This window comes from Cervus canadensis, chromosome 6 (assembly GCF_019320065.1).
Source record: "Cervus canadensis isolate Bull #8, Minnesota chromosome 6, ASM1932006v1, whole genome shotgun sequence".
Classification (NCBI taxonomy): Eukaryota; Metazoa; Chordata; class Mammalia; order Artiodactyla; family Cervidae; genus Cervus; species Cervus canadensis.
In genome coordinates, this window is record NC_057391.1 from 79,126,515 (window position 1) to 79,152,432 (window position 25,918).

At 44.8% G+C, this 25,918-nt stretch overlaps 1 protein-coding gene across 1 annotated transcript in view; it reads right to left on the reverse strand.

The window, feature by feature from the left end:
- ZFYVE1 (zinc finger FYVE-type containing 1) overlaps positions 1-25,918 on the reverse strand; it is a 44,183-nt gene that overhangs the window by 2,544 nt on the left and 15,721 nt on the right. The window contains exons 3-11 of the mRNA XM_043472468.1: positions 20,097-20,601; positions 15,570-15,784; positions 6,910-7,016; positions 4,492-4,600; positions 3,838-3,935; positions 3,634-3,751; positions 2,086-2,256; positions 1,165-1,345; positions 570-683 (exon numbers count right to left, since the gene is read on the reverse strand). Coding sequence (XP_043328403.1) covers positions 570-683; positions 1,165-1,345; positions 2,086-2,256; positions 3,634-3,751; positions 3,838-3,935; positions 4,492-4,600; positions 6,910-7,016; positions 15,570-15,784; positions 20,097-20,601 — 1,618 coding nt within the window. The remainder of the gene's footprint in view (positions 1-569; positions 684-1,164; positions 1,346-2,085; positions 2,257-3,633; positions 3,752-3,837; positions 3,936-4,491; positions 4,601-6,909; positions 7,017-15,569; positions 15,785-20,096; positions 20,602-25,918) is intronic.

Genomic DNA, 25,918 nt, shown 5'->3' on the forward strand with positions numbered 1-25,918 from the left:
GTTCTGTGACTACAGCAGAGTCTAGTGGAAGAGTTAGTTTCCAGGCCCAGGCCTGTCTCTGAGAGCCCTGAGGCACCACGTAAGGAGTCACTAGCACTGGAGAAACCATGTGAAGAGGCGTGGAGAATACAGGGAATGGGGGTGAGGGGGAAGTTCTCCTGAGCTCAACCTTCAAGGCATCCCTGCCAGGCTACCCAGCGTGTAAGTGAGGTTGGCTTGGCCCCCCAAGACCCATCCAGCTGCCATACTGGAAAATCCAGCAGTAATTCCAGGCAATGCCACTTAGAGAAGAATACTTGCTTTTCCTGTGAGACGTGACTGTTTTAAGCCTTTCCATTTTCAGGTGGTTTATGACGCAGCAGTAGATGGCCTAAGAGGATGGCCTCCAGGAATAGACATGAAACCACCAAGGTATTCAGCATGAAGCAGGGAAAGTAAATTCTCAGTCGCCTTCTTGCTGCCTGACTCAATCCAGGTCAGCAGGCTGACAAAACGACAGCCCAAGGCGCGGCACTTCGCAAGCCCTCACCCACACACACCGCCCGCGAGGGAGGCACTGCCAGGCCCACCTAGTGGTATGTCAATGGCGGTCACCACGGCTCCTAAAGTGTTCTGCACGGCCTCGCCCACCTTCCGAGCAATCAGCGTCCCGCCTTCATCGTCCCCCTGTGCCTCAGTGACATCTGCAGACAATGATGAAGGAAACACCATCACCTCCGAGTCATTTCCCAAATGAAAAATTCTAGATGCTTCTCCCAGGGCACCCTGTGCCGTTCCGCTAGGGTGGCAAGGGTCTGGGCTGTGGGCACCCACACCGCAGCCAGTGAGGTCTGCTAGTCCTTTACCTCAGCCCTCTGGGGCTATTTTATAACCTTCCTTTACAGTGGGCCAGGAGCATGACCTAGAACCTCCTCCAGGAGAGGACTCAGTCTAAGCGTATGGTAAACACAGGACAGCTTTAACCCTCCCCCACCTAAGGAACAGCACCCCCCGGACCCAGTTAACAAAGAGCTTAGAGGATGCCTGGGCAAGACTAGGGGAGGGACTGCTCTCAAAGAGTGAGGCGGGGAGGAACAGGGTTGGGCAGGTGAGAGTCCCATTCCCAACACCCAGTGCCAAGGAGAGGGTCCCCCTCCACCTTGCAGCTCCTGGGCCCCACGTTACCTAACTGGGAATTCCTGGCTTCATAGCAGTTGTCACACACCCGCACGGGCGCAGGGCCCCAGCCCCGCTCGGGCACCGGCCGGGTCTTGGATGAACAGCTGTCACAGAAGCCCTCCCCACAGGCCCGGCAGTGATGCTTGGTGTCGTTATCTTTAAAGGATGTAGCACACTTGTTGCAGCTCTGTTCCAAGCCCAAAACAAACAGAGAGGCAGGTGTCATTCATGTCTGCTCAGCTGAGAAAGTCAACCTGGGGAGCCTTGAGGATCATCTGAGGATGGCAAGACCCCGATGGTCCCAAAGGAGGGGACCTAAGACCTCCAGCCACATGGAACACCCTACTGAAGCAGAGCTGTAATGAACATTTTCTTCCAAGAAGCGCTGTAAAGGTACCTCACATCCACCTGGCCAAGTCACAGGGATCTCAGAAGGGACCATGTAACTCCAGCCATAAAAGCAACGAGGACTCATTTCTTTCACAGCTTCTCATGAGCCTCTGAGAAGCTGAGGAGGAACAGGTCTCCTGTCACAAGTGTTTGGGCCAAAGCTGGGGGCTCCCTTGATGTGGGAGCTGTGAGGTTTGTGTTATCAAGCTGGGGATGACCTTAAATGACCTCTAAAGGTGTCCTTTCCTCCACAGTCTACAGGTATGACTTCAAACACTTGACCAATAACAACTGGCTCTTGTGGGGAAGTAAACCAAAATCCACCACAACGGAAACACTTGGAAAATAACAGGGGAAATCAGCGGACAAAGAGGACACCAGCTGTCTTAAGTGTGTCCCACCCTTTCCAACACTCTGGACGCTAATCTGGCTGGGAGAGAGACTCCAAGCCTTCCTCGCAGAACAAGCTAAGGGCAGGGCGAAGCAACACAAGGAGAATGGGCCGTGCCAGGGACCCAGGGCATCCTGCCACCATACCAGGATCTGGGAGTTGGGCCTCCAGTAGGCAGGGGCGATCTGGTCTGTCAGCCAGGACGTCACAGCCTTGGTGGGCCCAAGGCTTAGCTCAGATACCGACTGAGCCATGAAGTTCATCCCGTCCAAGAGGCGCTGGGCAGCGTTGTTGTTGTCCTTCAGAAATCCATCGGTCTGAAATGAAAATGCAGGCTCCCATCATTTTCTGAGTGATGGGAGTAAAGGGAAGGAGGGAGAGGGGTCTCAAGTGAGTTACACACCCATCACAGCCAACTCAGAACCACAAATTGTCTGGCAGAGAAGAGCGGGTCAGGACAGAATCCCTTTGGCTTCTAAACAACATCACACCCTCTGAGTCATTGCTGGTACTACTCTTCAAGATGACCACAGGACTCGGTGCACAGTTGTCCAATTCAGAACCTACTCGGCTTGTGAGATATACAACCCAAGAAATAAACAATCCTATAAAGAGGACACCTCCTCCAAGAGGTCTCCCACTCCAGGCTGGGTTAGGATCTGCTGCTTCAGGAATCACCCAGAAAGGGGAACACCACCAAATAAAACAAGTCCCTTATAGAAAAGAGCTTCCCTCGTGGCTCAGATGGTAAAGAATTTGCCTATGATGCAGGAGACCCGGGTTTAATCCCAAGGTTGGGAAGATACCCTGGAGAAGGGAATGACTACCCACTCTGATGCTCTTGCCTGGAGAATTCAATGGACAGAGGAGCCTGATGGGCTACAATCCGTGGAGTTGGAAAGAGTCTGACATGACTGAAGCAAACAACCCATAGAAAATATGTGAAAATATCTTTCTTCCATGAAGGGAAAAGGCTTTGATGTGCTGTGATTGATGGGTAATTCCAAGTATGAATCATGGTTTAATGCAGAATGAAAGCACTGTATCACTGCCTCATAAACAGTTTTGTTTTTCCAACATCTTGAATTTAAAAATCCAATTTAAAAACAGTAAAGGTTCATAGTAATAATACTTCTTAGAATATACTTCAAGAAGAATATACTCCAAAACAAAGGCTTTCTTACATGAAGATGGTCACGATAGCATTTTCTTTGATAATAAAAAAATCATAAACAGCATGAACGTTCAAAATGAACGGAATGGGGAAATCAAACTATAATATTAGACAGAATATTACACAGTGATTACAAATGAAAATCATGAAAAGTGAAAGCAATATGGAAACAAAGCAAAACCATGGTACAAGAAAAAGCAGTTAAGTGGCACATAAATTATAATTGTGTCTATACAAACATACATTTGGAAAATAAGTGAGAATATGAAAAGATAAAGTTTTATTTGCTAAGGCAGTTTAACTATACATCAATTTTTAATCGTGTTTCTAATATTTATGCAAGAAATGGAAAAAAATGAAGGGTCTAGAACAAAAAAGGCACTCCAGATCACACCTTCCTAAACCACCAATATATAACCAAATTCATGGTTAACCATCATTATAAACAAGTTCCACTTTCCCATACACAGGAATAACTGGACAACCCGAAGAGAAAACAGAAAAATAAAACAGTTCTTACTCCAGGCCACACGTGCACAATCTCTGTCCGCACCACCGTATCCACAGGATCTTGGTTCCCAAACCAGTACTGCCGGCTACGATAGACCACGCCGCAGTTGGGACATTCAATCACGTACCTACAAGGCAGGCAGACAGATACTGGAACCGCACACCAGGGGCCTGGAGACACACACAGACCCAACTGCAGGCCGCTGAAACTCACCCAGACCAGGCGTATTTTGCAAGACCCATCCAGGGGGAGTCAGTGGAAGCAGCCGTCTTGGGCACCACGCTGACTTCATTGCCTCTCTCGTAGCAGGCCTGAAACACGGGGCACTCTGCCAGCTTCTGCTCTACCCACCAGACCCCCGGCCTCTCCATACCCCCGTCCGGCCCCACTGCCTGCAAACCAGACCTGCTGAGGGTTTACAGACCCTGGGTTTTAGCAGAGCAGAGCAAAGTCTTTCTCCAAAGAAGTCAGTGCCCTGAATGATTATGACCTGAATGTGTACCCATACCAGGGGCCCAAAACTGAGCTACAAATTCTATCCCTGTCATAGACAGGAGAAATCCATCCAAACTGGGTTTCTGAAGGGCAATTCCATTCTGAAGAATAAACAAGTAATGTAGATGAACCCGGCATACAGACTCAACAGGATAAAGGGGGGATTTAAGCTTTAAAAAAATAAACCAAGGGGTGCCTGGCAACAGACATGTGAGTTTTTAATGGCTGGAGCTGGAGAGAAGTTCCAGAGAGACTCGATTTGAATATCAAATACTTTGGGATACTGGCTCAAGAGTGGTCCTGAGCCAGTCTTCCCTAGAGCGGAGTGTGGCCAGCAAGCCAGCTGCTGGAAGAGAGGCTGGTTGGACTCACCTTGCAGGTGAAAACCCGGTTGTCATACTGGTGGGAATATCTGCAGCGGCTCTTGGCTTCATGAGGTACCCCTTCTTTCCCGTGATTCATGCTGTTCTTACATCCAGCCCTGAGGGAGGCACCAAAGCTGACATGAAGCTACTAAAAGGAGCCAAGGGCGCTCACACACAAGCGTTAAGCCAGATGCAGGGGCAAAACTAGACCCCCCCCCGTTACTAATTGGGCCCCAAATACTGAGCAGAGAGACGGCAGTTTGTTTTGGAAACTTAAGGGCCTCTCTCATACTTGCAATCAACAGTGCTACACAGGTAGTGTATCTATTACTCTTGCATGAAGAGAAAGGGCCAAAAGAGTATCTCTTCTTGGAAAACCACCAGGTCCCTCAATAGGAATGGAGGAGCCAGAAGACAGCACCTTGATGAGAGACAAAACCTGAACGGCCCTCAGGGAACTCAAACATCCAAACAGCATGAAATAAGAAGTTTAATCAGAACAGGCTGCCAAGATGCAAAACAAAAACTGACCCTCAAATTCTGACAACGCATTAAGAGGAGGCTTAAGCTGAACAAGAAAACCTTCCAAATGAACAGTGAGTTCTGCTCTCCTGACAACGCAAAACCAGGGACCAGGACTTTAGAATTTCACTGTGACAGAAGGGAAAGCTCTGGAAACCCTGGTGAGGCACAGTTAGAATGGAAAAGTGATGATCCAACAGAGCCTAAGCCTCTCTTGCTGGGCTCATGAGGCCCGCTAAAGGAAGTCACACTGGCAACTAACATCCCTCTTTCCTCTCTAAGACAAGCCTCAGCCCTCCCTAGGCACAGACTGTATAATCCAAGAACCAAGTCCTTGCTACAAACTCAGAGCAAACATGGTGGCCCAGGAGGTGGCCTATAGGGATCAATGCAAAAAGGCGATTCATAACAGAAAAGGCTCAGGTCTCCCCCGTATGGGCGAATGTGGAGGACAGGATCAGATGATTAAGTGATGAAAGCAGCGGAGAGGTGGGCGAGTGTCTACAAGACAGAGTCTACAATCTGACCCTGACACACTACATTTAAACCCCCAGGCTCCATCCAACAAGTCACTGGCCTGTGACTGAGTAGCTATCAACAGTTCAAATTAATCCAGTGAGCCTCAACGTGTGGTCCCCATTCAGCAACATCAGTCTCACCCGGGAACTTAGCAGAAGGGCAAATTCTCAGGCCCTACGTCAGGCCTAGTGAATCAGAAACTGGGAGCAAGGCCCAACCACCTGTTGTTATGTGTCCTTCAGGTTTTCCTGAGGCATGCTAAAATTGAGAATCATTGCTGTTTCCCCTGTAACAAAGGACCAGTAGCATCACCCAGGAGCCAGCTGGAAACACAAAATCTCACCGAGACCTGCTGATTCTGAATCTGCATTTAAGAAAATCCCAAGGCGATGCATACATAAAGTTTGAGAATACTGCCCTAACTCAATGTTCTCAACTCAGCTACACATCAGAATCACCTGAGGAGCGTTTTAAATACACCAATGCTGAGGGCACCACCCCAGATCTGGTAAGTGAGAACCCCTGGAGGCAAGGCCCAGGCCTCAGTCATTTGGAAAACTCCCTGGATAATGCTGATGTGCTCTAGGCATCTGCCCTCATCCTGAAAGGAATCCACTAGGACTGATACCCACCGCAGTGCTATGCACACGGTGAAGGGGTGGAATGACTCGAGTTGAAAGCTCTGGTAAGAGGAACACAGAAAACAGGCAACCCAAAGCCTTCCCTGTTCTGCTTTTCTGTGCTAGCTTTTGAACTGTGGTGTTGGAGAAGACTCTTGAGAGTCCCCTGGACAGCAAGGAGATCAAACCAGTCCATCCTAAAGGAGATCAGTCCTGAATATTCATTGGAAGGACTGATGCTAAGCTCCAATACTTTGGCTCCCTGATGTGAAGAACTGACTCACTGAAAAAGACCCTGATGCTGGGAAAGACTGAAGGCAGGAGGAGAAGGGGATGACAGATGGTTGGATGGCATCACCAACTCGAGGCACATGAGTTTCAGCAAGCTCTGGGAGTTGGTGATGGACAGGGAAGCCTGGCGAGCTGCAGTCCATGGGGTCGCAAAGAGTCACACATGACTGAGCAACTGAACTGAACTGAAAGCTTTCTGCAGTGAAAGTTACCCAAACCAGTCAATTTCACATCTAAACCGGGTTGGAATCTTCAGGGGATTCTTCATAACCATGTGTCCCGGAATGCCCCGCAACCTCAAAGTGTGATCCCCGGACCATCAGGCTCACCGGGGAACTTGTTGGAATACCCTATCTCAGGCCCCACTCCATCCTTTAGTCACAGCCTAACTTAGGCAGACCCCATGTGATCTGCAGGCACAGGGAAGTCTGCGAAGCACCATTCTGAGGCTCTTTTCCCACGGTGGGACTTACCCGCAGCTGAGACACAGGGAGGAGCAGGTGAAGTACTCGTCTGGAAAAAAGGAGCTGTGCGCCATCTGATCATCGGGGATCTCACCACTGAAGCGGTCACTCAGAGCCTGCGCAGAGGGAAGGTGACATGTGAAGGGCCTCAGCGGAGAGCTCGGAGCTCTGGGCCTTCCACTGCCTGCCCTTCTAACACGCCCTCACTGCTGGCTTACTTCTTACCGGTTCTGTGGCTAGAAGCGGGAAGCCAGCGACTTCTGTTCCTTACCCTCTACCTTCTTGGCCTGACTTACACCAATCCTCTCCACAGGAAACCTCAGAAAGAACCGGCCCATTTCCCAAGAGCTCAGAAGGAAGCAAAGTTACTGGTCTCTCCTAATGACCTTGGAAGTCATAAACACGTCACACACTCCACCGTTCATTCAAAACCACCAGATCCTGATGAATGCCCATTTCATCTTTGTGAAGCTGGGAAAGAAAGCAACTCAAGAAGGTGGCCTGTCTTGAAGTCAGAGGGAGACAGAGCTCAGAAGTGCGCTGGGAGTTTTCTGGGCATGTCCACCAGTTCTAACCACAGGTACTCACTGGAGTTTACTGGCCACAGAACTATCTCTATGTAGAAAAAAGGGTTATCAGCCAAAAAGCAAGGAGGAATTATTCTAAGTATTGGCAGCCTTTTATCAACTACAGTAACTAACCTAAAAGACAGCAAACGGCCAAAATAAATGCCAAGAAGAAAGATAAAGGTATGTGAAGTAACAGGCTGAAATTTTTATGTTTAAAGGAAGCTTCCATTTTTAATCCTATTTTTGTTCACTACTTTATATTAAAATATTCTTCAGGATGATTTTTTTTCCCTCCAAGCCTTCAGTCATATGCAGTGGGAAAAGTCATATAAATTAAATATAAATGGGCTTTCTAGGTTTTAAAAATTATTAAATATTCACAGTTCCTAAGTCTCGACTCTTTCTGTGGCAGTCAGGCACTACTCAGGGGAAGAGATGTAAAAGTAGCTTTAAAACAGAAGGACAAGATGCTACTTTCTTTAGTAAAAAGGTGAAAGAAATTTTAAGATGAGATTCGGAAAAGGGGTAGGTTAGGTTCTAAACTAAGATTCTCAAGTTCTAAACGGAATTTCGCTTTAGGACACTTATTTATCAAAACTCCTTTTCCTTTTTCCCAATGAAGCCTAAAACCCTGAGTTGTAAACCAAGTGTTTTCAAAAGCACAAGCTCTCAATGTGGAGTCAGGTCAGGTGTTCAAGACAAGAGCAGTGGCAAAGAATGTGTCAGACTAAGGGTGTGGGACTCACCCATGTGCATTCAAATTCAGCTCCTGCAAAGATAATGAACATGCCCATAAAATACCACCTGCCAGTGACGGCTGACCAAGTGGCAATCCCTGAGTTGGACCAAAAAAAAAGAAAAAACAATCTAAGAGTAACACATACAGGTCCTGTTCTCTTGGGAGTAATTGTGTAAAAAGTAACTAAGGGAAAACAAGTAAGATTTGGAGACAGACTATAAAGGAATATACATGTGAATATTAAAGGGAACAAACAAGACGCAAACCCAGCAGAATCACTCACTAGCCTACGCCATCATTCTCTCTCCTACTTCTGAGTAGGACCCATCCTTCGCGGAATTTTTGGTCTCACCTTTTCCATGAAGCCTTCCCAACCACTCTAGGAAGATCACACTCTGCCTTCTCTGAGCAGCTGCTGTCCTCAACATCTGAACCAGGTACTAAGTGATGAGACAAAGCTACAAGCCTGATATATGTATCTGATCTCCCAGACTAGATCACAAACACCGTGAAAGGCACGTACTACCTCTGTATCCTCCTCTCAGTCCAGCACACGTTTTAACAACTACTCAACTAGGACCTCTGCAATGAAGTGCCCCAGCAGCGAGCCCCATGCACACACCAACCCATCCTCTCCTCCTCACCCTGGCCCTGCCTCTGCACCAGGCCTTAACCCACGCCCACGGGCCTCTCTAATTTATGGCTAACTACTCGCTGATTGGCCAAATCACTGATAACTCTTTCTGTGTTTCTCAAACAGCTGTGTGCCTAACTGGGGCTAGCTGGTGGGCAAGTAGAGCATCACCTTCCTAATGCGTCAATTTACTGAAAGATTTGGGGAGGAAGTTTTTGCTTTATTTTTTGGCCACACCATGTGGTACACGGGATCTTAGTTCCCTGACCAGGAATTGAACCCACACCCTTTGCAGTGCAAACACAGAATCTTAACCACTGGACTACCAGGGAAGTCCCAGGAAGTTATTTTTACATAAAAAATTAACTTGGGTATAGCATGAAATCAAATGGAAAATTTGCATAAATGTGAGGACCCACCCCCCACAAAAAATTATATCAGCCTGTAGCTGGTAGCTCTTCAAGTGCCTCAATTTCCTTATCTGTAAAACGGGGGTGGCTAGGAGTACTCTCTGTAGCAGGGGTCTCCATGGATTACACTGTGAAGATCAAATGAAGTTAATCCATAGAGCACTTGGCATAGACTGAGAGCTCAGAAAACGTGAGCTGCCACGATTAATATTTTTATTTTTTATGCTGAGAATTCTCTAATTTTCTCCCTCAGATACCCTCACCAACTGATCCAGCTAACAGAAGGGATACAAGAGCTTCTCTCCTTTCCATGACAGCTCCCTGGTCTTCATGGCTGGTTGCATTTGTGGGTGAATATTTAGCTACAAAAAGACACTTAAGTACCAAATGCAGTGTTAAAATAAGAAACAAAAAAAGAGAGCTAAATGAGGAATGCAGAAGCTACTAAAGATGTATAACAAAACCCAAAGAAGCGCATTTTTAGCCTTTGGTTTCTGTTTTAAATAGGTAACTGAAAGGATAACCTAAGTAATACTTTTCCTTAGGAAAAATATCAAGTTTAGCATGAATCCAACAGCTGGGTTGAATTCAGAAGGCATGCCATTCCCCAGTAAATGTAAAATTGCAGCCCAATAATAGTGACAGCATAAGGTTTTTTCTGTTCCAAACTCAAGTGGCCTGATTCACTTCTCTGGAAGATCTTCAGAAAAATGAGGACATTTCTAAGTATCTCAAGGCTTAGCATGAAACAATCTGCAGCCCGATCGCCATGCGACAAATCCCCATAGAACCTCCATTGCCACCAGCACTAGACAACTGTCAGCTTATGTTTGCCACGGCAACAGTAACTTCTTATGACATCAGAAAGAGAACTCCAAGACCAACCAGCCTCACCTTTTCGGATGCTGGCCACCCATCCTCTCAAATGTTGATAACACAAGCATCTTACTTCTCTCACAACTCACTGAAGAGCCGGCAGTCAGTAATGAATCAGACCTTGACAAGCATCAGAAGGACTTACATGAATCAAGAGTATGGGAATAGGACTTCCCTGGCAGTCCAATGGTTAAGACTTATCCTTTACAGGGGCCACAGGTCTGATCCCTAGTCAGGGAACTAAGATTCCAGGTGCTGGATGATGCAGCCAAAAAAGAAGTATGGAAACATAACAGAAACTGTTAAAAAAAACTTGATGCTCATGTGTTTTAGATACAAGGGTAAGGAGACACTGTCTTCCTTCCTCTATAACCTGATTGTTTCTTTCCAGTGTGGACATTACCACCTAATCCATATACTTCATCTCTTTCAAGAATTCTAAGCCTCAAATCATTGCAGGGTTTCCAGGGCTCTCTCCCTCTTGAGGCCCCAAAGCCATAAGAGGCAGGAAAGGACCTTTCCTGAGAAAGCTTGGGAAAGCATTTGAGGTCAGTCTGGAAAAGGTTGCCTAGAGACTAGATGATCTTGAACTTTAGTTGCCTTGACAACAGTACAGCTCTTACTATCTAACCTGTAAGTTTCACTCCAGTCATCAAAGGCTAGCAGTGAATTTTCTGATTAAAAATGGAGACTCTTATGTAATCCACGATGCCACCTCCCCTCAAAATATATAATAACTTCGTAAATACTTAATAGGTGCTTCCTGATGTGACAGAATTAGAGTCAGAGTTCCTACATTTAGAGATCAGAGACTAAAGGAGGTAATACAGAAAACCTGTCAGAATCCAACCTTAAAATGGTTCTCTCCATTTCTCTTAACTGTAAATACAGGCAACAACAGTTAGTCAATAGGGACCTGAACATCTCTTTTCTTTAAACAGACTTACTTCATCAGTGAGAATATGCTCTGCTGGTAGGTATCCGAGCTGTTGCTACTGTGGAAACTGAGCAAACGAGTGAGAGGTTAAGAAGTGAGAAAAATTCAGCTGGAGAAAAGGAACTGGGGCTTGGACCACAACAAGGCCAAATGGAGGGAAGGGCAACCAGATCAGCAGAATGAATGTGAAACATACGGGCAAGTCACAAGAGCAGAAAGTGACTGAAGGTCTCATACACACACATTCTACAACTCCTCAATCTTGCTCATTAATCACATTTCCTGTTCAATAATGAACATGAAAAGAATATGTGGAAGGAAAAAAAGATTTAGCTTCTCTATGATCTGACTTATTTAGGAAGAAAATGTATACATACATTATATACATATATTTCTATATGCACTGAAGCATCACCAAAAATTTCAGGAAGCGTATGTCAGAAAGTTTTATAACAGTTATCATACAGTGAGGGGACAGGAGTGAAAGGGACTTAAGTCATACCTTACTACTGGAATTGTACTATTTGAATCTGTACTATTTCAATTGTTTATTACAAACACACATTGCTTTTACAATTTAAAAAATAACTTTTTATTTTTTTCATTTTTTTTAATAACTTTTTAAAGTAACCAAACACTCAAATACAACTTCTAAAAATGTCCTTTGTAAAGACAACTAGTAATATGTATCAGGAACCTTTAAAGACCCATCTTCTGACCTTCTTAAAAGTGGAGTAACTATTGAGAAGGAATACAGCCCAGGGTTTAAAAGCACAGACTTGGGAGCCAGACTACCTGGTTCAAATTGCCCACCACTGGAACTTCCCTGGCGGTCCAGTGGCTGAGACTATGCACTCCCCATGCAGGGGGCCTGGGTTCGATCCCTCGTCGGGAACCAGATCCCACATGCTGCAACTAAAAAAGATCCTACGTGCCACAACAAAGACTGAAGATCCCGAGTGCTGTGCTGCAAACTAAGGCCTGGCGCAGCCAAATAAATAAATGAATGTTAAAAAAACAAATTCTCCACCACTCACTAGACAAGTCATCTCAGGCAAATTAACGTACCTCTCTCTGCCTCTGTTTCTCAACCTCAGAGTTGAAATGAGGATAAAATGAATGAATACATGTCAATACAGAGCACAGAACATGACATTAGTAAACACTCCACAGAAAGGTTGGCCAGCAGTACTGGGAGCTGTAATTTACCCCAAGGAAGTAGGCAGAATGTGGGCAATACCTTTAGGTACTCAGAAAATATAAGGAAAAATGGAAAGTACTATTAAAGTATGGGCAGAACTACTACATATAAAAAATGATCCACCCATATAAATGAAAAAGCATGCAGCTATTTTTAAAAAACATGGTTTTATAGGATATTTAATAATGGAAAAAATGCTAGGCTTCAACACTCCATAAAAAAAAGCAAAGTATATAAGTGCACATAGATACGTATCACAACCCCAATTCTCTTTTCAAAATAAGTAGCAAAGAATCATATATAATGCCCCATGTATCTATTTTTTGCACACTTAGTTTGCTTTTTTCTTTGCTATTACAAGGATGTTGCCATTAACTTCCTCATATAGGTCTCTGTGTTCCTGTGGAAGAGCTGCTCTAAGGCCAATTTCTAGAAATGACATGGTTGGAATATATATTATGCATTTCTTTATACTACTGCATTTCAAAGTGGCTGTACTAATTTTACCTCAACCAGAAGTTTGTAAGAGTTTACAGTGCTTCATATCCTTTTTGACATTTTATTGCCAAACCTGTCAATGTTTACCCTTGCATGGTGGTGGTCTTACTAGAGAGTTGAGACTTCTTTATTTGGGCATCACAGTCTTGCCTCATAGTGCCTCTCCATTTTCCCAAAAGGTTTATACATTTTTTTCTAACAATATTCCTATTTTATGTAAAATAAAGAGAAAATCACAGAGGAAACAAAATCATATAAATCATACTAGAATATATCCCAAGCCTTCTTGAAGTGCTTCCTCAGGGAGTCAGTGAGGAACTGGGCAAGGTGGCGAATAAATACCAGTAGAGAAAGAAAAAAAATGGGAGAAACAGAAAGTCAAACAAGCTATTTTGGCACTGATAATTTATCTGTTTATGACCATCCCCAATCTTTTGTTCCAAAAAGAATGCAAGGCCACTTTAAAAAAAAAAATACAACAACATAAAAAAACAAGTGGACAAAAATAAATGGCCATCATATTATACACTTCTATGAACTATGAAGACTTCTGTTAAGAGTATTTTAACAACAATAAACCTCTCCTAGGTCAATCTGCCTAATGCAGACCTTAAAGGTAGCTTTCTATAAGCGTGATCACAGAGAATGAACAATTTCTAATATAAAGAAGATTAAAAACAACCAGAAAAAGACAAAAGAAGTTTTTCAAGGATCTGACTAAGTTGCAAGACCCCAGAGTTCCCTGAGGAGAGCCGGAAACACAAGCTTAAACAGGTAACTCCATCCCATGCACAGACCCTGCCTCAGAGAACAGGAAATACAAGATCCAGGTAAACTCGAGGCCAACAGTTACCAAGAGTCCTCAGAATTCCAGCTGACCAGGCTCATTTTAATCACAGAAAGCTTCATGAATCGTATCTCCTCATAAAAACACAGTGTAACTCTTTTTCTCAAAAGTAACTAACAACAATAACAACAACAACAGAAAAGTACCTGACAAACTGGCCTGGAGGAGGACATCCAAGATGCGTGAGGTAAAATCCCTGAGCACTAATTACTGCTTATGGCACCTGGTGTCCCTGAAGGTCTTATGTAAACAGTAAGCTAGGTTAACTTTGAGAAAACCTAAGAAATCTATAATGCAGCCTTGGCCTAGTTGTCAATATTCTTAAGGATCAGATTTTACAGCCCTTTGTATAACATAGTACGGATTTAGCCTCCATTTAAGAATGCTCACAATACTTGGGTGTAATCTTCCACCTGACTACCTATGCCATTACAAGGACATGTGTGGTCAGTCGTGTCCGACTCTTTGTGACCCCATGGACTCTAGCCTACGAGGATCCTCTCTCTGTGGGATTTTCCAGGCAAGAATACCAGAATGGGTTGTCGTTTCCTCCTCCAGGGGATCTTCCCCACCCAGGGATCGAACTCGTTATCTTCTGCACTGGCAGGTAGATTCTTTACCATGGAGTCACCTGGGAAGCCCTTGAAGAAGTATTCTATAAGGGCAAAGATTGTTGTCTATCTTATTCTCCAGTTATTTCCAGCACCTCAAACTCTGACACAGAGATTCACTCATTTATTTGTCGAATGGATGAACGAAATAACTAATTTCCTAAGACCAAGCAACAGGTAAACGGCAGAACTGGGATCCTAACACAAGTCTGTCTGACTCTGGACTTCCAAGTTTTTCTAGTCCAATCAGGATACTACAATGAGATGCCACAGACTGGGAAGCTTATAAATGACAAATTTATTCCCCACAGTCCTATAGGCTGGAAATCCAAGATGAGGGTGCAGCATGGCAGCCTCCCAATGAGGCTCTGCCTTCTGGTTCATAGATGGTGCCTTCTCACAGTGTCCTCACTTGGTGGAAGGGGCTAGGGAGCTTTCTGGGGCTTCATTTGTAAGGGTGGTAAAGTCACTCAAGAGGGTTCCATTCTGATAACCAATCACCTCCCACAAACCCCTGGGTATACTAATTGGGCATTAATGTATTTCAAGATATGAATTTTGTGAGGATACAAACATCTAGCCTTTAGTAACCACTATGCAAAAACCATAAACCTTTTCTGAGGAGTAACTTCATTCCCTCCTCCTGTTGTTTTTTTTAACTTTTCATTTTGATGTGATTTCAAACCTGTAGAAAAGTGGCAAGAATAGTATAACGAACTTCCGTATACAGTTTATCCAGATGCAGAAACTGCTTACGTTGTGTCCCACTGCAAACCTTTTAGACTCCATGGATGAAGCAAATCAACATATGCCCAAAGTCTGTTCCTGGGTAAACCAGGGCCGGCCTAGCTTTATGCAAACCGCTTCTCCTATCTCTTCTGGTCTCGGGCTCTATGCCCTACCCCTCAGGGTACCCTCAAATCCCTAGCTCAAGTCTTCATGTCAACACTGTCCTTTCTCCAAACGCCACACTCTCAGCACTGCCCCAAAGACCCTGGCCCCTTCCTGCTCCTCTGTCCTCCGCCTGCAGGCATGGTAACACAGAGGTGTACACAAACCATAAAACGGAAGCAGTCTTGGCAGGAACTGAGTTGATGTCTTCATTATAAAGAATGGTAAAATAAGGTTTTTCTCCAAGAGGAGGACCTTTTAACTAACATCCGAGATTCACGTTCCTGGCAAGATGATGCCATTCAACAGGTAACACACTCCACTCATGCCCTTCCTTTCACAGACCCTCTTTTCAGCCCAGGTTTCTCATCACCAGCACTGACAGAAGTTGGAGAACTGAGCGTCACCACCCACTGGCGCCCCAGTGAGAAGCACTCCAGCCAGAAAGCAACTGACCTTCAGGGCTTTGAAGATGACGCCAGGGTGCCGGGGAGAACGGGTGGTGTTGTTCTCCAGTTGCTGCTCCAGAGCACGCCGAAGCCCAGAAAAGTCAGTGGGAGGGTTGTAGGTCCTCGTCCCCTTGTAGTGAATGGAACTGAAGGCTTCCGGGAAGCGGCCCAGCTTCCGGAACCGGTCCTGGATGAGCTTCTCCGGCACCTCGGAGGGGTGATCTGGACAAGCGGAAACAGGTGTGTGAACAGGGGCCTTTCTTTAAAAAAAAAAGTCTCCTGTCTTTCATTATAAAAGGAATACGTGGTGTGGCTCCGTAAATATCAACAGGCAGAACTGCTCTATGCTGTTGGAAGTCAGGAAGGAAGGAACTGCCTAGAAGAAAGCACAGCAGGGGTTTCTGTGAAGTAGGGGCTGGTGTATCATGACCTGGTATTGAATTCACATATACCCTCAGCTTGCCAAAGGGCTTCAGGTATACACTTTTGATATAATGTGCACTTTTTGGTATGTGTGTTACACTTCAAGGAAGTACCTTTTAAAAAAAAAAAGAGAGAGAGAGACAATCAGTCATTTATTTAACTTTTAATATTTATTTATTTAATGGCTGCAGCAGGTCTAAGCTGCATCATGAGGGATCTCCATTGTGGCTCACGGGCTCTCTAGTTGCAGCGCGAGGGCTTAGTTGCTCCACGGCATGTGGGGGTTTCAGTTCCCCAACCAGAGGTCAAACCGGAGTCCCCTGCATTACAAGACGGATTCTTAACTAGAAGTGTATTTTTTTTAATGTGCTCTCATTGTAAAAAATCCAAACATGTCAAAGCATAAAAGGAAAGAAATGTAGGTCCTCTGCTCCCTCCTACTCTTCAAAGGGAACTATAGTCCAGTGTTTACCCTTTCAGACTTTTTCTTTTCCTACATAATTCCCAACACACATATGCAACTTGCTTTCATCACTTAATAACATACCATAAGCATGTGTCCTTGTACACTTGATACACTGTGAGAAGACATCTCCTTCTTCTTTTTAACAGCTATATAGTCTTCCATCCTATGGATGGATTTCACCAGTCACCTTCTAATAAGCATTTAAAATAAATAGCTGCTCTGGAAGCGCTGGTCTTATGCTGGTGAAGTTGCAGACAACTGCCAACATGTGAGGGTATCAGCCTTCCCATAGTTTCACCAACATTTATCCAGAAATTTAGGGAGCAGCAGTATAAACAGATTCAATAATCATTTTGGAGATAAAACTTAGAAGGACTTTTGGTTTTAATTTCCTTTAATTTTTTTCTAAAAAAAAACTAAATTATTTTATTCTTTAGAAGTTAGATTCTGGGCTGACAGGATTATGTTGCTTTTTTTTTTAATTTATTTATTTTTAATTGAAGGATACTTGCTTTACAGTATTGTGTTGGTTTCTACCAAATATCAACATGAATCAGCCATAGGTTTACCCATGTCCCCTCCCACTTGAACATCCCTCCCACCTCCCTCCCCATCCCAACCCTCTAGGTTGTTACCAAGCCACAGTTTGAGTTTCCTGAGTCATACAGCATAATTTCCTTTAATATTTTAACAACAAAATCACTCAAATTAACACTGGAAATATGGCTTTAGCTCAAATTTAAAGGTACAGTCATCAAAGAGAAGTAGCCAAAGTTCTGGATCCAGAAACAACTCTGGATTCAGAATCGCAATGTTGCAGCCTGCTAGCTAGAACCTCCTTGGTTACATAACCTAAGCTCTCTGAGTTCAGTTTCTTCATTTGTAAAATATAGCCGCTGTTGACTGAGCTGAATAACAAAGATACATTAAGTCTGCATTTATTTTAAGAAAATGTTGGGACTTTCCTGGCGGGCCAGTGGTTAAGACTCTGCACTTTCACTGGAGAGGGTGACAGGTTTGATTCCTGGTCAGGGAATTAAGATTCCAAATGCCGCATGACACAGGGAAAAAGTAAAAATTTTTAAAAATTTAAGAAAAAAAAATGTTATCTTTGTTATTCAGCTTTTATTTTAAAAAACAAATAAACAAACACCAAGCATAGTGCAAGGCATAAAGCAAAAGGAAAAAAAGAGGGGGGGGGTCGTTTCCCTGGTGGCTCAGCAGTGAATAATTCGTCTGCCAACACAGGAGATACAGGTATGATTCCTGTTCCGGGAAGATCCCACGTGCTTGCAGAGTGCCTAAGCCTATGCGCCACAACTACTGAGCCTGTTCTCTGGAGCCTGCAAGCCACAACTACTGAGGCCCTCGGGCCCTAGAGCCTGTGCTCCAAAAGAAGAGAAGCCACGGCAATGAGAAGCCTGCGCAGTGCAACTAGAGAGTAACCCCCACTAGCTGCAACTAGAGAAAAGCAACAAAGACGCAGCACAGCCAAAAACAAATAAGATTTTTTAAAAATAAATAAATAAATAAAGCCTATGGGAAAAAAAAAGTTACTTTGAAAGGCTGGTTGTTTCAAAATCCTGAACAGGAAATTAGACCCTCCCCTCACCAAAGCTGTGAAGATCCAAAGTGGCATAAAAATGCTAATCACGGGAGGTATCCTAGACCCAGATCCTTCGATCTAACTCCTTAATATGGTCCCAGTCTGTCCACTCCCCACCTACTGCCCTGCCCTCGCTCAGGCCCCATCACTCCCACCTCCCTGCCTCTACACATGCCTCTCTAGTTCATCCTGCAACAGGCCGCGGGGGATCTTTTTGAAAATACAGATCTGATCACATAAACTCCCTACTTAAAATCCTTCAAGGGATCTTGTCATACTTGAGACCTAAATCAAGGCCATCCATGTGTGATCTGATCCCTGAGTGTGTCCACTGTTCCCTCGCACACAATCTAAGCCTCAGACACACTGAGCCTCTTCACTCAGCAAGTGTCTGGTGACAGCCTACTGTGCGCCAAGCACCCACCCAGGCTCTTCAAAGGCAGCAGTGAGTAAGACAGGCAAGGTTCCTGCCTTCCTGGAGTTTCCATTCCAAGGGGAAAAGATCAAAAACCAGTAAGCAAACAAACAGGATGATTTCAGAGAGCGACAGGTGCCCTGATGAACATGAAGACGGGACCACCAGGGTGCAGGAAGGACCATTTTAAGGAGACATTTGGCAAAGGCTCCAAGGGGCTAAGAGTTGAGCTGAATCTGAAAGAGGGGCTGGCTGGGGGAAAGTGTGTTCCAGGTAGACAGAGTAGCTTGTGCAAAGATGGGAACAGAGAAAAGTCTGGTATAGCTAGTGGAGGGAGTGAAAGGGGTAAGCAGAGAGTGTTCAGAGACAGAGGCAGGAGTGAGGACACTGTAATTAGGAGTTTAGATTTTATCCTGACGTAACGGAAAGCCATTGACAGGTTGGAAGCAGGAGTATGACATGACCTAACGTATAAATTAAGCTTTTAAAAAACATCACTCCCCATCCTTCAAGGAAGCTGCATTGAAGGGGGCAGGAACGGAATCCAGCAACTCAGGGTACAAATACCTACAGTTCCCTGGACACAAGTTCCTTCAAACCACTACAGGTTCATCTTCCTAGAGCATCCTTCCTCTATCTAATCAGTCTCTAGAGTTCAAATGTCACCTCCTCTTTCCTAGATCCCACAAAGAGGTGTATAGTGTCCCTCTTCTGCACACTCACAGCTCCAGGAGTGACACCCAGCACAGAACAGAGTACGTGTGGCCTCTCCAACTAGACTATCAGCTATTCGAGGGTGGGAATTGGTTTTTTTTTTCCAGTTTGGGGTCCTGGCTGTCAGCATGTGACCTTGTGCACATAATAAACTTTGTTAACTGAATGAACATTAATAATGAAACTATTTTCGGAGCCAACGCTATCATCCCCACCTGCATCCAATCACTGTCGCACCTGCTCCCTCATCCTCCCACTCGGGCGATGCTCTTGCTTCCTATTTCTCTAAGAAAGCAGAAACAATAAGACAACTTCCGCCACGTCTACCTACTTACCTGTAATCGTGTCCATATAATCTCCCTTCTCTCCTGTTGTTACGGATGAACCGTCCACACTCCTAAGGTCAGCCCTCCACCTGTGCATCACTCCTGCTCTCTCTCTTACATCTGCATCTCTTCCTTTCATCATTCCCAGCAACATACAAGTACCTGCAATACCTCACATCTTAAATTTCAAAAAAGGGGAAACTCCCTGAAACCCCCTACATCAGCCTCCTGCTGTCACTTTTAGAACCCTTTATAGAACTCTATGAAAGAGATGAATATACTACCTTAAGATTTTTCCTTCTCTTTTTTTGATCCCACTTTGATCAGGCTTTCAGGCCCACCATCCCTGGGAAACGGTCTTACCCAGATCACCAAGGACCTCTATATCACCAAAGCCAATCGGCAATTTCTCAATCCTCATCCTGCCCATGAGCAGATTCTGACATGGTTGATCACTCCATCCTTCTTGAAACACTTCCTTATGTCTTGCCCAGGCAGAAATTTTTCTGGGCAATCTTCCACTGCCAAGTCGCTACTGCAGCCCAGAAAGGTCAATGTGTGACAACCGAACCCCATCTACTTACCAGAGCCCAGCAGCTGGGTGTGCACAGTCTCATGGAAAATGATAACAGCAGGGCCCAGGGTGGACAAGGGGACGTCCAGGCCACAGCGGGCAGTGGTAGCCTTGAGCTCCTTAGTGAAATGTTTCAAATAAGCTTCTGAGGCATCCCCAAGGAACTTGAAGAGGTCATTGTGCAGTCGGTCTGCATGAGTTCGATAGATGACGAGGTCTGAGATGGCCAGGACCTTAAGCAGCAGCCGTGTCCTCTGGCTTAGATTCACTGTAGCCCCCAAGAGCCCTTCCGTGTCTATCACAGCCACTTTGTGGACTGGGTCATATGCTGCCCACACTCCCACAGTGCAGGACTCCTGGGCAGGGGAGGTTTTGAAGACTTCTCGGCCATAGAAGAAAGTGTGGTTGAGGGTATGAGACTTCCCATCCCCAGTATTTCCAAAAATGGAAACCACTTTCAGATGCTGATCAGGTTTGCAGTCCAATTTCCTAATGAAGTCCTCTTCATTCGTTACCTTCCCAAAAAAAAAAAAAAAAGGGTGGGGGGAAGACAATGAAATACGAAAACCACAAAATAGCTAGAAACACCTGCAAGAATTAAGTGCTTGCCAGGGCTCCTCGATTGACTTGTCAATGTGGCAAGGAAAAGAAGTCCCAGGATAATAGCCTCTCACCCAACACTTACCCCTAGGCAAACAGCTAACAGGAACTTTGAAAGCCTCAGTCAGTATATAAGAACTTAATGGTCATAAAAATGATAAAACTATAAACTCTTAAAAGAAGGCATAGGAGGAAATTTTGCAACCGTGGATTAGGCAATGTCTTTTTAGATATGACACTAAAAGCAATACAACAAAAGAAAAAAATGGATAAAATGGACTTCATCAAAATTAAAAACTTTTATTCTGCAAAGGATACCATTAGATGAAAAGACAATCCAAAGAATGGGGGTAAATATTTGCAAATCACATATCTGATAAGGGACTAATGGTCCAGAATATGTAAATAATTCTTACAACTCAGTAAGATAAAATAGCCTAATTAAATATTAAGCAAAAAATCTGAACAGATATTTCTCCAAAGAAGACATACAGTTATCAATAAGCACGTGAAAAGATGCTCAACACCATAGCCATCAGGGAAATGCAAACCAACCACAACAAGATATCCCTTCACTCCCACTAGGATGACTATGATCAAAAAGATAATGGCAAGTTTTGATGAGAATACAGAGAAATTTCAATGCTCATACACTGCTGATGAGAATGTAAAATGCATGGCCACCCTAGAAAACAGCATGGCAGTTTCTCAGAAAGTGAAACACAGAGTTACCATATGTCTCAGTAGCTCTACTCCTAGGTATAAACCAAGAGAGTTAAAAAGATACATCCACACAGAACTTGAACATGAATGTTCACAGCAGCATTATTCATAATAACAAAAGATGGAAACAACCCACATGTCCATCAGTTGATGAATGAACATATAATGTCTGAATATTATTCAACTATAAAAAGTACTGATGTATGCTACAACATGGATGAACCTTGAAAACATTATATTAAGTGAAAGAAGCCAGACACAAAATGTTACATATTATATAATTCCTTTTATATGAAATGTCCACAATAGGTCAGCTCATAGAGACAGAATATATATTAGTGGCTGCCAGGGGTGAAGGGAAGCAGGAAATAGGGAGTGACTGTTGTGGGTACAGGGTTCCTATCTGGGTTGATGAAAATGCTAAGGACTTAAGACAGTACTAAGGACTGTAAAACTTTATGAATATACTGAAAGCCCTGAATTGTATATTTTAAAAGGATGATAAATACATGGTATGTCACTTACATCTAAGAAAGACTGTTTTAAAAAAAAAAAAGAACAACTTACTAGTCAAACTCCTTCTATCCATAATTCCACTGTTTACAGTTTAAAAACACTGCAGTCCTTATAAAAAGTCAGGCCATGAGACTTCCCTGGTGGTCCCGTGGTTAAGAATCCACCTTCCAATGCAGGTGATGCAGGTTCCTAAACAAGGAACTAAGATCCCACATGCCACTGGGCAACTGAGCCCAAGCGCCGCAACTACTGAGCCTGCAAGCTCTAGAGCCCATGCTCCACAACAAGAGAAGCCCACACCGCAAACAGAGAAAGCTTATGTGCTGCAACGAAATTAAAAAAAAAAAAAAAGTCAAGCCAAGAAGGAAGGGAGCTGGTGTCAGTGAGATAGATCCCAGACTGGAGTTCCAGAAAGATGCTCAGGGTCTATAACTCTCAGAATACAAATCCCCAGGGTCAAATCTCCTAATTCAAACACTCCAGCTAAAGGAGTTCTACTCCAGCTAAAGGAGTGATGAATCTTTACAACTCGTTCTCCAGCCAGGAGGCAAACAAACAAAAAAACACATTCCTGACTCTCAAGAGTCTGCTGGTTTGATAAAAAGTTACAGGAATGCAGACCACTGGGTGTGATAATATGATGTCTTCATTTCCCATAATCTCATCAAGATGGTAAAGCCCTATTCTATTAATAACATCACTATGATTATTACAGGAAGAGCCTTAATGACAGTATTTTATTTACTGAATGCCCACTGCACTAACAGTGCCCTTCACTAGATCCATGAGGGCAGAATCGAGTCTGCCTTTACATCCCCAGTACTTGGGACACAGCCTGGCACAGGAGAGTTGTTCAATATCGAGTTACCAGATGAATGAATGCTGTACACCTTGCTAGGTACTTTGATCTACATTTCTCCACCCTCGATAGTCCAAAGGGCTGAACACAGCAGCAGCATTTGATAGCTGGGCTCACTGATCTCCCAGGCAACTGAGAGAACAAGAAGTTACACAGAACAGCCCACTTTGGACCCATGTCACTCAGCCAGTATCATTCCAAGCTGCTAAGCTGGCCACAAGAGAAACAAAACAAAAGCTCCATAAACCTCTACCAGCAAGGAGTCAGATAAGGTCAGAGTGGCCAGCTGCAAGAGTCATCAAACAGTCTGGAGGAAGAAGATGAGGCCCAGGGGTTTTCTCCCCTGGAAATGAACTCAATCATGAATCCATTGTCCAAAAAAAAAAAACCACAATGGGTATCCAGGACACTCAAGAGTGGGCACCTGCAAAGGGGCCTGTAGGAGCTGTTAGGTACAGAGCTAAATGTCTCAAGATTTATACCAATTAAGTACCCACCAAATGACGAGCATAACATATATAAGTAGCTCACTGGAGTCAGCATTTGGGGATACTATTTTGGCACCAGGGGTGCTGGGGTATGTTAAACACACAAGTTCATGTGCGCATGTGCAGATGAGTCCAGCGCAAAGAATTCTAGGAGGTGGAGTTCAAACCCCAGGCTGGTTTTTCTACCAAGGAGCCCTGGATAATCATTCAGTATGCACTGACTGCATTTTTCCACATGTAAAATGAGGATATAACCATCTTTGCCTCCCCTGACTGGGTACTGGTTGCTAATCAAATCAACAGATAAATGAGAAAATACCTGGCAAACGGAAACCACGCTTCGTTTTTCCTTCTTCTGCCTTTCGCATTCTTTTGCTCCCTGTTATACTACTCAACTCATACTTAACCTGTGGGCAGTTTTCCCGAGCCAGGAAGGAGACAACAGCCTAGGTAGTAAGTAGCAAGACCGGTTTTTCAGTCAGAACAAAATGAACTGAAAGTGTTACTGTCTGAGCCCAACTCTTTGCGACCCCATGGACTGTAGCTCGCCAGACTTCTCTGTCCATGGGATTCTCCAAGCAAGAATCCTGAAGTGGGCTGCCATTCCCTTCTCCAGGGGATCCTCCTGACCTAGGGATCGAACTCAGGTCTCCCCCACTGCAGGCAGATTCTTTACTGTCTGAGCCACCTGGGAAGCCCTCAGTCGGCAGAAGAGAAGGTCAAGGAAAGATAAGAAGATTCCCCTCGATGAAGGAAGGCCGGGGGCCGGGGGAACAAGGCTGCGCTCTACTCGCTCCGCCTCTTCTCCGTCTGCCTGCTCCCACTCTGCTCCATTCCTGGGCTGAAATAAGCTACCTGACTCTGAGCCCTGCCAACTGGTCACCCCACCCAACCTGACATGCTGGGAATGCTCCTCAGCCCTGACCCAAAAGCAAAAACGGGAGCAACACCCCAAAGGCACTCCTCTCCAACCTCTGCCTTCTGTCCTCCTCCTGCTCACATGGGCCTCAGGCAAGTCAGCAACACCCAAATTCCACTCCCAGTGTGGCCCGGGAAAAGCTACTTAACTCCTGAAACCTCAGGGAAATGAGATGATAAGAGATTCTACAACCCATAGGGCTACTGAGAGGACTAAAGGCGATAAGGCACGCAAAGGGCACAGTCCAACGCCTGGCACACAGCAAGCGCCTGATGAATACCAGCCATTATTTAGTTAAGACGAGCCCGCTGGGAAAACACCCAGGGGCACAGTAGCAGCACCCGGGCTTGCGCCTGCTTGTGGCTCAGAGGTTGCTCATCCAGGGACTGAGGCAGTGATGGGGTGAAATCGAAACTAATTCTATCTGAAAATGAAAAGATCTCACTGCTTGCTCCTGATAACTCCTTTCCACTCCCCCTAAGCAAAACAACATAGTATTATTGATACTGACGTTATAGCTTAGGCTTCCCTTGTGGCTCAGCTGGTAAAGAATCCGCCTGCAATGCAGGAAACCTGGGTTCGATCCCTGGGTTGGGAAGATCCCCTGGAGAAGGGAAAGGCTGCCCACTCCAGTATTCTGGCTTGGAGAATGCCATGGACTGTATGACATGTATGGGGTCACAAAGAGTCGGATACAACTGAGCGCCTTTGACTATCACCATACCCATCTTGAAGAAACCAAACAACACACCCCTCGCTCTATCACTGTCTCACCCACAAAGCTTTTCACTTTGTGTAAAGTTCCAAGGAGAGTTTCCAGAATGAAATGTTATAGTACTCAATGATCTACACTGTCTCAGCTCAGAGTTCAGAGCAGTTTACAACAGTGAAAAAGGCAACCTCTGACCCAAGCAGGCAAGGGTAATGATGACAGTCTCCCTGGAGAGATTCCTTCTCAGCCCTCAGAGAATTATTCCAGGAAGAATGACCATGTGGCCTTTGCTCTGAGGCAGCCGAGGGAGGGAAAAGCAAGAGGTGGGACAGAAATTGAAGTAAAAAGCCTTGGAAGGAGGAAAGTTCAACAGAGCAAAGGCAGTAAAGACACCAGAACACACTCCAAAGGAAAGAAACTCAGGACCGAGGTCCTCTCAGTTCTGGTCACTCTGGGTGCAGAGGATCTGATTTGCACCAACTACAAACACATAGTCCTCTAAGTTTTCATAGCTGAGGACAAAATGAGGTCCTTTCCCAAAGTAATGAAAGGGCTAAGGGAAGCATGACTTCTCTGCCCCTCTCAGCACTCATGGTAAATCCCACCCTTGGACAACAAAGATGATTTTATACCTCTCCACTGAGATTCTAAAATTACTCAAAATTGATAAATTATCCCCAAAGTTAAGTTTCCACTAATTACATTTATGTAAGGGTCTGTGCTGGAGAAGACTCTTGAGAGTCCCCTGGACTGCAAGGAGATCAAACCAGTCAATCCTAAAGGAAATCAACCCTGAGTATTCACTGGAAGGACTGATGCTGAAGCTCCAAAACTTTGGCCACCTGATGCAAAGAGTCAACTCACTGAAAGATACCCTGATGCTGGAAAAAACTGAAAGCAAAAGAAGAGGCAGGCAGCCAATGAGATAGTTAGATAGCATCAACAACTCAGGACAGCAATTTGAGCAAACTCTGGAAGACAGTAAAGGACAGGGAAGCTTGGAATGCTGCAGTCT